Source organism: Solanum lycopersicum, chromosome 7 (assembly GCF_036512215.1).
Source record: "Solanum lycopersicum chromosome 7, SLM_r2.1".
In the NCBI taxonomy this organism is placed as follows: domain Eukaryota; kingdom Viridiplantae; phylum Streptophyta; class Magnoliopsida; order Solanales; family Solanaceae; genus Solanum; species Solanum lycopersicum.
The window spans coordinates 11,071,893-11,085,129 of NC_090806.1; the positions used below are offsets into that span (position 1 = coordinate 11,071,893).

At 37.0% G+C, this 13,237-nt stretch overlaps 1 protein-coding gene across 15 annotated transcripts in view; it reads left to right on the forward strand.

Moving 5' to 3' along the window:
• LOC101266429 (DNA ligase 4) overlaps positions 1-12,944 on the forward strand; it is a 51,747-nt gene extending 38,803 nt beyond the window's left edge. For 5 of the 15 annotated variants that reach the window (XM_069286735.1, XM_069286732.1, XM_010325098.4 and 2 more), the window contains 10 exons: positions 883-931; positions 1,147-1,234; positions 1,359-1,562; positions 1,962-2,087; positions 2,205-2,304; positions 2,408-2,513; positions 2,660-2,790; positions 2,897-3,061; positions 5,626-5,781; positions 12,089-12,944. In XM_069286735.1, coding sequence (XP_069142836.1) covers positions 883-931; positions 1,147-1,234; positions 1,359-1,562; positions 1,962-2,087; positions 2,205-2,304; positions 2,408-2,513; positions 2,660-2,790; positions 2,897-3,061; positions 5,626-5,781; positions 12,089-12,794 — 1,831 coding nt within the window. In that variant the 3' untranslated portion in view covers positions 12,795-12,944. Of the gene's footprint in view, positions 1-882; positions 932-1,146; positions 1,235-1,358; positions 1,563-1,961; positions 2,088-2,204; positions 2,305-2,407; positions 2,514-2,659; positions 2,791-2,896; positions 3,062-5,625; positions 5,782-12,088 lie in introns of those variants that run through there. The other 10 variants (XM_069286736.1, XM_069286733.1, XM_069286740.1 and 7 more) reach the window with 5 other exon arrangements.
• The last annotated feature ends 293 nt before the right edge of the window (positions 12,945-13,237 follow it).

A 13,237-nucleotide genomic window follows, 5' to 3' on the forward strand; every position in this document is an offset into this window, starting at 1 on the left:
TGGCATGGATGATGGCAAAACAGTGCAACACAAGTTCAAGGTGCTTGGGTGTTGGCAAGGCAGCTTGAACGTGCATGGTTTACGTGCGGGCTAAGGGCGTTGGCAAGACAGCATGTTGACTTGATGAAGCAAGGCTGTGAAGACTTGGCAAGGTCAAAGACAAAGGCAGTTCACCCGAAATTGCTGAAATAAAACTAAGTGTGGAAGACAGCTAAAATATTCTAAGTGTTGGAAGCTGGCAGGATTATTCTAAGTGTTGGAATGAAGCCTGAAATATTCTAAGTGTTAGAATATTAGTATTTCGTGTAGATAAGAATGTAATTTGAATTAGATTCTATCTGTTGGAAATATAGCTGTTGGAAAGTTAGTTTTGAACCCTGGGATGACATGTGTCGGACAGGTGTCATGTGTAACCGCCGCATGTAACCGCTTGTAACTGCCATTGTGCAGAATTTTGATTTAAGGTGGAAATTCGTCTAAGGCAAGGGACAGAAACTTTTCTAGCCTTAGACTGATTTGTGAAGCCTTCCTTTGTATTAATTATTGATTAATAAAGGTTGGGACTTAGTCCTGTAAACGCTGCATGTTTATTGTTTGACATTGCTGTTTAAGTATTTCTATACTTAGTCAATTCTGTGGGTGTAAGTAGGCTGAAGTATTACAGACGCTGTAAGACTGCCTAGAGTGGTGTACGAGAAAAATAAATCGACCCTCTTTCAGATACCAAGTAGGACGTGTGTGTTTACGTTCAGCTCTCTATACAAGTCTAAGCACCTACAAGTGCGCACCCAAAGTTGGAGGGTATATATGCCAAATGAGGCCAAGCTAAAAGGACTCATTTATATATTATGCCTTTATTTATCTACCCGTTTATCATTGCAGATCCATCATTGTTTCAATTACAAGTGATATTAGAACAACAAGAACTGAGGTGCAGCTTGACTAGAAGTCTTCCTTCTCCGCTTGTTAGCACATAGCAATATATGCTTAATTTTTTATATAAAGCTTTGAGAGTTGGAAGTCATCCTGCGGGATTTGATATCTGTAATTTATTTTGTATTCAATAATTTACTCATTAGGTCCTTGAACTTATGACATGTTTGAAATCAACTTCATGTTATCAGAACTCAGTTTCTGCTCTTCCAGGTGTTTGCTGCTCCATACAGCTTGAGATTTCCGCGTATTGATAAAGTCAGATATGACAAGCCTTGGCATGAGTGTCTTGATGTGCAATGTTAGTGGCTTTATTACAATGATGTTTGGTGTCTATATTTGAAACTTTTTCAGGTTTTATTGTGTTCTTTGATTCTATCCACACTTTCTACTTATAGCAGAACTTTTTATTATCCTTGTCTCAGCATTTGTTGATCTGGTACATTCAACCAATGGTACCACGCAGAGGGAGGACAATTATGGGGTTGAGCAGGATCATGAATCAAAGACCATTAGGTCGTCAAGAAAACGAGAGAAGAAGAATGTCTTTGCAGTTCCTTCTCATTTTGTTCAGACTGACGTGTCTCGAATTAAGGGTGAAACATCAATGTTCTCTGACATGGTGTTTTGTATCCTCCACTATCATGTTAATGGAAAAATGTACTCTGGTTTCTTAGCTGTTTTGTGGTATTAATTGTAAGATCTATCCTGTTATTTTACCAATAAAAAAAGAACTACGTTGTTATTTTTGGTCCTTCCTTTTTTTCTTTTTTTTTTTGGATTTGTTCTGGTCAACGGGGTTCATACTTTACGTGGTACTTGTATCCGAACAAAGACAATTTTGTGTCAGTTGTTTCTTAAGTTTTTTCTGTCTTGAAAAGCGTTGGATGAATTGGATTTTTGGGCTCTACTTTCAGCCATATGTGCATATTATGTGTCTATTAGTCATGTTACATTCTAATATGTAAATTCTTTTACGAAATATTTGTCACTTAACTGGGTATAAGAGGTATCCTTAACAACACCAGATTTTGCTAATGTGCCTTCATCACATACACTAGAATCCTTGCATAAAATGGTTGTTGAGCATGGGGGTGCTTTCTCCATGAATTTGAATAAGTCAGTTACTCATTGTATAGCAGCTGAAAGTAGAGGTTTCTCTCTCTCTCTCTCTCCCCCATCCAGATTCATGGAGTTAGAAAGTTCATGCGAACACCCATGATACTATAATATCAACTTGGAGGTAACATTAGAATTTTTCTTAATAACAGGTATCAAGTTTCAAGCTGCAAAACTTCATGGAGATGTTATTCAATGCTCTTGGCTCTTTGACTGCTGTCTGCAAAAGAAGCTCCTTCCTTTACAGCCAAAGTGAGTTACCAGTTAGTATTTCTCATCTAGTTCTTTCTTCCTGTAGTTGGAGTTCCATGTGTTCTGCGATTCTTATGACTTTTTTCTTGGTTTCTTGCTGAAGGTATTTTCTTTTCCTTTCTGATTCAACAAAGAAAAAGATGGAAGCAGAAGTGGATGAATATTCTGATTCTTTCTTCTCCGACATCAGCATTGAAGAAATTAAACTGGTATGATTTTGGTTTAGTTATCCGCTAAATAATCTTATATGTGCCCGTAGCTTTAACAGTAGGAGCATTACTGTAAAACATTGAGCAAGCAGCTGACTGGCCAATCTTATTTGATTCTGTCTGTTCTCTTTCTTTCCCTTTTGCAGCTTTTGAGAAATATAGAACACCCAGAAGACTCCAAAACTGTCGAGTACTACAAGAAAAAGTACTGTCCCAAGGATGAATGGGCTCGGTTTCATGGTTGCTGCATTTATTTTTTCATACCAAAGCAGTGTCTGTGAGGATTCCTATCTTCTCTGTCCAATTAGCTTTTCTACTTGGGTATTAATACTTCGATTTGGTGGTTATTTTGTTGAGGTTAATGGCTCTCCTATGTGTTTCAGGGAATATTCAGATTGCAAGGTTTTAGTGGAACTTGCTATGAAGAGGATGAAAGTTGAAATTTCTGTTGGTGGTGGGAAAGTTGGTGACAATCTTTTTCATGCCACCCATGTCGTCGTCATGTCTCTACCAGAGATCGATGTAAAGTTCAATGAAGTGTTAAATAGGTAAGTTACAAATCTAGTTTACTTTTCAGAAAGTAAGAATGTCTGCCTTCGAATTGGAACTTTAAAATCCGCTTCTTGGTTGATTAACCATCTGCAGCATTAGTTAAATATGGTCCATCTATTATGTTGGATTAGATCAATGCATTTTGAACCAACCATTATAATCCTCAATTGCAAATCCAAAATTTCACTTCGAATTTTGGACCTCAACATCCTGCTGCTCATTGGTGTTTCACGATAAGTATTGGAGATGAACAGAGAAGTGGTGGAACTTGCACCCCCCCCCCCCCCAATCAAACTAGAGCCTAAGGGCATTTTTTGTTTGCATGAGACCTGGCTTCTTTCTACTGGGCAGATGACATCTTGTCTGGTGAATTGCAGTCAACAAAGGTTTAGTGCTTCTCTTACACTTCACCTTCCCCCTAAAGGGTAGTTTTCATTCGAAATAGTGCTATTCAATTGGTAAATCCTTGGAACTCTGCATGGAGGTAGAAAGAATAGGTTGGAACTATTGAAAGATGATAGACTTCCCTCAGCAGACGTTAAACTTATTCTCTCAGTGCACATTAACACTGGTGTACGCAATTGGTGAAACTTCGTCCACCCTACCGGAATGGTCGAAGGCTGACCAACGAAGACGAAGGCCGCCATTCAGCTTTCCGGCAGTGGGTTTCTTGGGCTAGGTCGCACAACTGAGAGGGGTTCATCAGTGGTTTCGTTTGTGGACAGTACTGGCATAAGTTTGACAAACTCCTCAAACAATGACACAGTCGTAAATATTTCATGGCGGCGAAGCTCATCTCTTGAATGTTGCTAGTAATGGAGAAAAAACTATTTTCTCACCTATTACTCTAATATCATGTGAGTAAGAGAGAAAAATTGAGAGAGAACAAAACTTGATTGTTGCTAAGCTAATGGAGTTTAAATAACTAGGTTTGTATGTCCGAATAAAAGAAAGGAAATCAATCACAAGGAGAAAATCAATCAAGCTATATACTATACCTACAATATCTATAATAATCTTAGAGATTCTCACACAACCCATAGGTAAAACTGTTGTAGCTAAGATTTTAGCAGTAGATGTATCTAATCGCTAAAGAGTGACTAGGTCCAATGAACTTGAAGCGAAAAGCAAGAACTGAAGCACACAATGTACAAAATATTTAAGAAGTACCAAATACTATATTTTAATTTAGCAGAAAAGCAATCAAATTGCAATAGACTATAATCTCAACATCCAAAATAAAGTAATGTCGATATTAAATTAAGTTCTAAAGAACACAACATGGGTGTGTTAGCCATGAACTCAATTAAAGATCTTGCTTTAGCAATTTCATTAGTGAATCTTGAATTTACTAAGTTGAGCTCCAAATAACAGACTGTTTTTCCTTTTGAACACGTTGGTTGTCACTTCTTTAAGTGAACACTGTTCAGTAGTGCATGGAGTTACTTATTCAGTGATAACACCTAGTTTCTAACACTTTTAGTGACGGAACTTGGTTAGCCACTAAGTCGGAACAACTTCGTGGCTACAGTTAGCTACGTATAATTTTTGTCTATTACAGATTTTCCTTCTATTTTTTACTATCATGCATTTACTTCTTTAGCGATGGATGCAAAACCCATTGCTAAAATAGTAGATATGGAGATTTTATCTACTGACCGAAAACCTTGTTAGTCTGGTTAGTGGCGGATGTTGAACGGCTTAGCTACAAGTTTTATTCATCACCAATTCTTTTTTTTTTTTTTAAGAATGTGAACAACTGCAACCATAAGTATTTCTCATATAGTTGAGAAGTGGCTATATCCATATCAAAAGCTGATTTACTCTAAGGAGGTGTTTGGATATGCAATTTTGACTTCAAATTTGAAGTTTTAATTTGAGATGTGTTTGTTTATGACATTTTGAACAAAGTTCAACTTCAAATTGAATTTTAAATTCCAAATTCAGTTAAAAGGTTGAGTTTCAATCTTTTTAAAATTTAAAACTTGACTCCTAATTCTTAATTTTGCAAAAAAAAAAAAACATAATTATTGCAAAAGTAATTACTCGAACCTACTTTTATGCAAAAACAAGCTCTTTCTCCAAACGGTCTCGCCTGCTCAATCCAGCCAAGTTCTGGCAGTCTTCATAGGCAGGCAAGATTTATCTGTGGAATCATATCATAGTTTGCAACATAACTCTTCGATGGTAATTTGGGGATGTTTTGGTAGTTTTACTAATTCTGATTTTATGTTTATGAGAAGTATTAACTTTTGAAATCCAAATTGCATTTCCAAGCACAATTTCAGTTTTAAACCAACCTCTACCCAAATCAATGATCTCAAAACATGGTTTCAATTTCATGAAAACACCTAGTAAGTCTGATTCAATTATGAAAAGTTGGCACTGTTAAACCAAATGGTAGAGTAATGTTCTGTGCAATTTATTCAGAACCATGCAATTTTTTTTGTCTGCCATCATACTTTTTGATGTCAGGATGATGTTTTTCGTTGTCTGAATGAGGATACGGAATATGTTTTTGTTCTTTATTCTTGATAACATCCTAATCTTTAAAGTTCAGTTTCTCAGAGGCTGAGAAACATGTTTTGTACAATACAAAGCTGCATGTAGTCGGAGCACGGTGGTTGGAGGATTCCCTTAAAGAGGACCAGAAGTTGCTTGAGGAGAGTTATAGCCTTAAGCCTAGCAATTTTCAAATGTCAATCTCTGAGAAGAGGTGAGTCATGTATTTCTTATGGACCAAGATAAGGAGTTAATGTAGTATTTAGTATTGGAATTATTATTCTTCATTTTTGTCTTGCAAAATTTGCATTCTGAGTGATGTTCTAAAACTTCCATTTAGATGTGTTGAGGGTGGTGGGTGGTGTTGCTCTTACATGGACGGCATACGACAGCCATACTTTAGGGACGATCTTTTAGTTGCCATGCAAATTTACTGCCTTTTACCTACTATAATATGTAGGAAGACTCTTTCTTCTAAAATGTTGTAATTTTCTCCCATATTAAATTATGTTCTTATGTCTTCTTTGTGTGACTAGAATTGTGATCTATAGCATATTTCATGCAGTTTTTAAATACCTAAAGATTTTAGTTTTTGAAAAAAATAGCTTTAATTTGATCCAAGTTAACTCCAAAATTGGTCAAATAGGTAGTTGAATTAGTAAAATTTCCAAAGCAAAAGCACGAGAGTAAGGGGGAGGGGCAAATATATAGATGTATGATGAATGTGAAGATAATATCATGGAATGTAAGGGGATTAAACTGTAGGGAAAAAAGGAGGATGATAAATAGCATGCTGCAAGATTGGGAGGCAGATGTCGTATGTCTACAGGAAACCAAATTAGAAGGAAACAAAGGGGAAGAAATAAGACAAGTATGGGGAAATAGAGGAGTTAAATATGGGCAGCTAGAGGCCAGTGACACCAGGGGAGGTATTCTGATGATGTGGGATAGTTAAGTTTGGGATGGGGAAGTAGTGGAGATAGGATCATATACTCTGACTTGTAGCTTCAAGTCAAAAGTAATTGATTTTGCTTGGCATATGACCGGAGTGTATGCCCCAACTTGTAATATGGAGAGACAGAAAGTTTGGTGGGAAATAGGGGCAGTTAGGAGCTTATTCACCGGACCTTGGATTGTCGGAGGTGATTTCAACATTGTCAGGTATGCCTCGGAGAAAAAGAACTGCTCCAGAACCTCGGTACACATGAATGAGTTTTCTGATGTAATTGAGGAGATGGAATTGATCGATCCACAATTGGAAGGAGGGGAGTACACCTGGGCCAGGGGTAGTAGCACGGAAGCTGTATCAAGAATTAATAGAATACTATATTCTACTGAATGGGTGGGAGTTTTAACAATGTGAAGCAAGAGATTTTACCCAGAGTATGCTCAGATCATACACCAATTGCACTAACAAGTGGCAGTTGGATTCACACACAATCCTATTTTAAGTTTGAAGGGTGGTGGCTGGAGACTGATGGTTCTAATGAAAGAATCAAAGAATGGTGGTCATCCTTCATTTTTTAAGGGAAGCCTGACTATATTTTAGCTTCCAAGTTAAAGGCCCTGAAGTTCAAATTGAAAGAACGGAGTGCAAGTACACATGGGAATCTAGGAAAAAAGAAGAAGGAACTGCTTTCCAGAATTACTGAATTTGATAATATTCGGCAGAATAGATCTTTAACAGAAGAGGAAGTTGTCCTGAAATCAAATGTGGTCAAAATGTTTGAAGATTTTGCAAAAAGGAAGAGATAGCTTGGAGACAAAGATCAAGAACATTGTGGATTAAACAGGGTGACAAGAACACTAAGTTCTTCCAGAAAATTGCTTATGCTCGCAAGAGGATACATCACATTGATAAACTAGTAGTAGAAGGACAAGAACTGGTGGAGGCTGCAGACATCAAAAAAGAGATTGTACCATTTTAGAGGAATCTGTATAGTGATAGTGAGAACTGGAGGCCATCTTAAAACATGAATCAGTGTCCTTCTATTAATGCAGAAGAACAATAAGAACTGCAAAAACCTTTTGAAGAGGAATAAGTCCTGTTTGGACTTAAGGCTTGTGCTATTGACAAAGCACCAGGTCCGGATGGGTACTCTATGGGTTCTTTTGTAACATGCTGGGAGATTGTGAAGAAAGATGTGATGGCAACTTTTCAAAACTTTCATTCGCATGAGATTTTTGAGAAGAGCTTTAATGCAACAGACATAATTCCAAAAAAGAATGGTGCCAAGGAGTTGAGAGATTTCAGACCAATCAGTTTGGTAGGAAGTGTCTACAAGCTGATATCTAAAATTCTCACAGAAAGATTAAAGAAAGTGATGCATAAGCTAGTTAATACACAACAGATGGCCTTCCTGAGAGGTAGGCAAATCACGAATGCAGTTCTCCTTGCTAATGAGTGTTTAGATTCAAGAATAAATGACAACATTCCAGGAGTTATGTGCAAACTGGATATAGAAAAAGTATATGACCATGTCAATTCGAACCATTTGCTTGGAATCATGCAGAGGATGGGATTTGGAATGAAGTGGATCAGGTGGATGAGATTTTGCACAAGTACTGTCAAATTTTCAGTGTTGATAAATGGGTCTCCTATAAATGGGTCTCCTGAAGGTTATTCCCTTCGGACAGAGGATTGAGACAAGGTGATCCCCTCTCACCTTTTCTGTTCTTATTGGTGATGGAAGGTTTAAGTAACATGATAAAGACAGCTCACAACAATGGTTGGATAAGTGGTTTCAATGTTGCAAAGGATGGGAATGCAAGAGTGAAAGTCACACATTTACAATATGCAGATGATACTCTTTATCTTTTGTGATGCAGAGGAGAAACAACTCAAGATTCTGAGAGTAATACTCATCCTTTTTGAAGCAACTTCTAGTCTGCACATCAATTGGATGAAAAGTCACATTTTCCCAATTAATGAGGTGAATAGAATCCAACTTATCGAAGTCCTGGGAGGAGAGATAGGGCAGTTGCCAACTATCTATTTGGGGATGCCTCTAGGAGCAAAAAGCAAAGTCAAAGAGATTTGGAATGGAGTGGTGGAGAGATGTGAGAAGAGACTGTCCAGATGGAAAGCACAATACTTGTCAAGAGGGAGATTTTTTTTATCAATTCAGTCTTAGATGCCTTGCCAACTTATCTGATGACAATTTTCCCTATTCCATCCAAAGTAGAGGAAAGAATTTATGCCATAAGGAGGATTTTTTTGTGCGATAGAGAAAAGAGTACAAAGGTTTTCATTTAGTTGAATGGAAGACTGTAATCCTATCAAAAAAGCAGGGTGGTTTAGGCATTTGAGAAAACATAACAAAAGCTTGCTTATGAAATGGCTGTGGAGATTCCCTAAAGAAGAGCAAAACATTGTGGGTGAGGGTGATCCAAGCAAAATATGAGAAGGTAAGGTTTCTGGAAGACCAAAGAAGTTTTCTCTGCTTATAGCATCAGTTTGTGGAGGTCAATCCAAACTTGGGGTATGTTTTCTTTAAAAGAACAAGCTTCAATGTGAAGAGTGGAAGGAAGTTCACATTTTGGTATGATGATTGGCTAGGAAATGGCAGTCTCAAGCAACTTTTTCCATATATTTACCTACTAAATCAGCAACAGGAGTCTACTCTACAAGAAGTATGGACTCCTCAAGGGTGGAACCTGACATATAGAAGACTGATGCAAAATTGGGAGGTGGAAAGACTGGCTGAATTTTATGGAACCTTAGATCAGTATACAGGACCAAAGGAAGGAGATGATACTCTCAGATGGAAGTGCCATAACAACGGTTTATTCACAGTCAGCTCTGCGTATAAGAGTTTGAATCAGACGGGGTCTCAAAATCAGTTTCTTGGCCTGGTAGCTTATATGGAAAGTAAAAACTCCCTACAAAGTGACAGTATTCACTTGGCTGGTAGTGAAAGAGGCTGCTCTAACGCAAGAAAATCTCATGAAGAAGGGCATACAAATGTGTCCAAGATGTTTTTTCTGTGAGCAAAAGGCAGAGACAATCAACCATCTATTTTTACACTGTAAAGTGGTTAGCCAACTATGGAACTTTTTTACTAATTTCAGAGGCATAAGGTGGACTATGCCTAAAAGGGCAGGTCAGGCTCTAGTAAGCTGGAACTATGAGGGGAGTGGTAGCATGGACAAAAACAGATGGAAAATTGTCCCAGCAGTGATATGGTGGACCATTTGGAAGGAGAGAAATTTGAAATGTTTTGAAAGTGGTAGCAGTCCTGTGCATTGGATTAAAATGAACTGCATTATCACTTTTTGCTATTGGTGTAGTTCGAAATATACAGATGATCCTGTAGCGATTGTAGACCCCTTAGGATCCTTGTAAGATGAGATAGGACCCAGAGATAGATTTTCTTTTTTTTTGGGTTGCTGGGCCTACTCAGTTGTAAGTAGCTCTGTGATGTAAATTTTTGGGACCCCAGCCTTACTGCTGAAGATTTATACAAAAACTTGTTACCTTTGTCAAAAAAATAAGTAAAAGATATGGACAAGGGGAGTATGAAGATAAGAATGAGATATTCAGTTTATAGTTTAAGATGAAACCGTTTCTGATAATTATGATGTCACTTTCAACTGTTTGCAACATAATGTTCTTCAAATTTTCATATTTGAGGGTGGTGGTTGATAAAATAATGCCGGATGTACCATCTATAGATAACAGCATAAAAATATCTCGGGCTAGATTAGGGTTTTCTTCTAGCTAAAGTAATTTAATCAGGAAACCAATCAGATTATTGAATAGGGAGCGAGAGACGTTCTCTGCAAACTAACTATTCATTTCTGAAAATTAGGGATATCATGTAAGAGTTCTATGAATGATTGATTGATTACCTTACCTCTACTTACTTTTTGCCTAGGGACAATTAGCACAAAAGTGGACTGGTACTAGTAAAAAGAGTAAAAGAAAAGCCCTCTCCATCCAGTTCCATTTTATATTATAGTGCTTGATTGCATACAGAGTAGAGAGTGATAGTGATGATAATAGTAAATGCTGATAAAATTTAATAATGGTAATAACATACATGGTGCTGAAAATGACCCTAGATAGGAGGGAGTGGAGCGCATTAGGGTAGTAGGTAGTGTGGTGTTGTCTTCTTCAGGGTGGCTGGTGTTTGCGATGGTACTAGTTGTATTTTTGTAGTTCTTGTTTTTACCTGAATCATTTTTGTTTATGGAGTCATTTTTTTGTTTGTTTTTGTAACTTCTGCACTGTTCCTTATTATTTGCTATATTCTCTACATCGTCTCCTTTATACTGAGATCTGTTTCACCTGAGGCTCGAGGGTCTTTTGGAAACAACGTCTCTACTTCCACGAGGTTGTAGTAAGGCCTGCTGAAATTCAACCCTCCCCAAACCCACTTGTGGGTTTCACTGGGTATGTTTTTGTTGTTGCTGCTGAAAATGATATTAAGTGGAAAACTGCAGTAGATAATTGCATCGGCGAATAGAAAGAAGTAACTGTATTATTATAGAGTTAATATCTCATAAGGTCACTCAACTTTGGGTATATATCTAGAAGTAATTACTTGAGGTTACAATTTTAAACATTTTAGTACTCTTATTCGGTCTAATGAGTCCTAATTAGACTTATGAATACAAATTTCATCGATAATTTGTTTGTGCTAATTCTAAGAAACAGATACACTAGTGGACCAATAAATAAAACTCTTAATTATTTCTCTTTATTTACTAATTAATATATTAAGATAATATAATAAGAGCATTTGTTTCACCAATTAAGGTTACCCATAAAAAATTTAAATTAGTTTTCTTTATTTTTATGTATCTGTAGGTTCTATTTTTTATAATATAAAAAAAAGTTAATGATAAATTTTGTTGAATGATTTTATTAACACAAATGTCTAAGTTGAGTGATTTTACTGATACAAAAGTTTAAGTTAAGTGATTTTATTGATACAATGGAAACATTAATGACTTTGCTAGATTAATTCCTAAAGTTGAGTGATCTTTTAAGATATTAACTCTATTATTATAAGAAAATCCATGCTATGTATTTACAAGTTTTGGGCGAGAACAACCAAAAATAACTACAGTGGGTATTGCTGATGTAGGAAGACTGCTCAGAGAACTAACTATTGATTCGTAGATAGTATAAGCCCTGCAATAGATTTTTGTTAAACAAAGGAATTCTGAGAGATTTTACTCTGGAAATTATGCGTAAAAAATGAAATAAATTGAAGGATATAAGTATATCCATAAGAAAAAGTCAATTAATTGCCTTAATTAATACAAAAAGTCAATTAACTGATAAATGCAGTCCTAACAACGAGATATTCCTGCAGCCAAGCTACTCATCTTTTTGTCCTGTATTTTCTACCTATCCATCTTCTCATACTAGAACTTCTAGGTTTGCTTCAAAATCTTGCCCAGCCAACAAGTGATGCATAGTGAATTCAAGCATGTATGACCTTTTCTTTTGCTGGCATTTGTATTATGTGTTTAACTTAACTAGTCAGCGGTCCATGTTTTACCTGACTCAGTAGGCATGATAAGCAAAAAGGTGATTCTGAAAAGTGCAAAAGACCATCTTCCCTTGATAAACATGGAGGACAAATCAAAGCAAAAGGAATTTCAGACCAGGGCCGAGCTATCACACTACCAAAGAGGGGCAGGAAACGAGATAGAGGAAGACCTACTGGTAGTGCTACAGCAAAAGGGAAAGTGGGGATCAACATTCCACGTACAGTTAAACGCAAGGTCACAAGTAGTCGTGCTAAGATTCATGAAAATGAATCTGATGAAAGTGCTACTTCATGTGAGCATCTTCGTAATGACGAGGGTGAAGCGGCTGTTGGGAGCTATGAAACTACTGCAGTACGTAGCTCAGGAGTTCAGAATGAGGATGTACAGGATCTGGAATTGTCAGAAGATGGTAAAACACTTCCACCAGGGACTGCTGAATGCAGTGTGATCAATGAAAGATTGGACAAAGCTCACGAAACTTCATATGGAAGTGGAAATATTGCCAGGGGCAAAGACAAGGTGGATGAAAAGCTGGAAGACCCTGTTGATCCAGTCCAAGCTATGCTATTGCATATGATACCCCACTTGGATAGTAAGCCAACAAGAAGCATAGACACTCTTGTAAAAGACGACAAGCCAGATGCAGATACTAATCCCAGTCCTAAAAAGAAAAAGAAAATTAGCTATAAAGATGTAGCTGGTGAGTTGCTCAAAGATTGGTGAAACCCTTTATGCCATCCACCACTTTATAAGGTTATGAACTTTGTTTTGTTTCCTTCTGTATTTTTATTCTGCGACCAGGTAAATGTAATAGTCTCTTGTGTGTTGTGTTTCTGGTGTAAATAAATTTGTTTTGTTTCCTTCTGTATTAAATTGTTTGGTGTTTTATCAGTTATGGTTATTGTCGCACCCGTTAAAAGCATTATCCCTTAGGGATCCTTTGATTCACTTATAGATTTAATTAGTAACAGCTTGAGAGCCGAAAAATTGCATGGCGAGCACAGTGAAATCCTAGCTTCGTCATCTTGCTGGTGCTTTTTCAGTGGAAAAACGAAGAACAATAGCTGGAGGGAGTAGTTAAAGATAGTAGCGGCGAGTTGTTGGCAATGGCAGATTCTTTATAGCTTGAACAAGAGTACAAGTGATGATTATTCCTTGCTTTTATT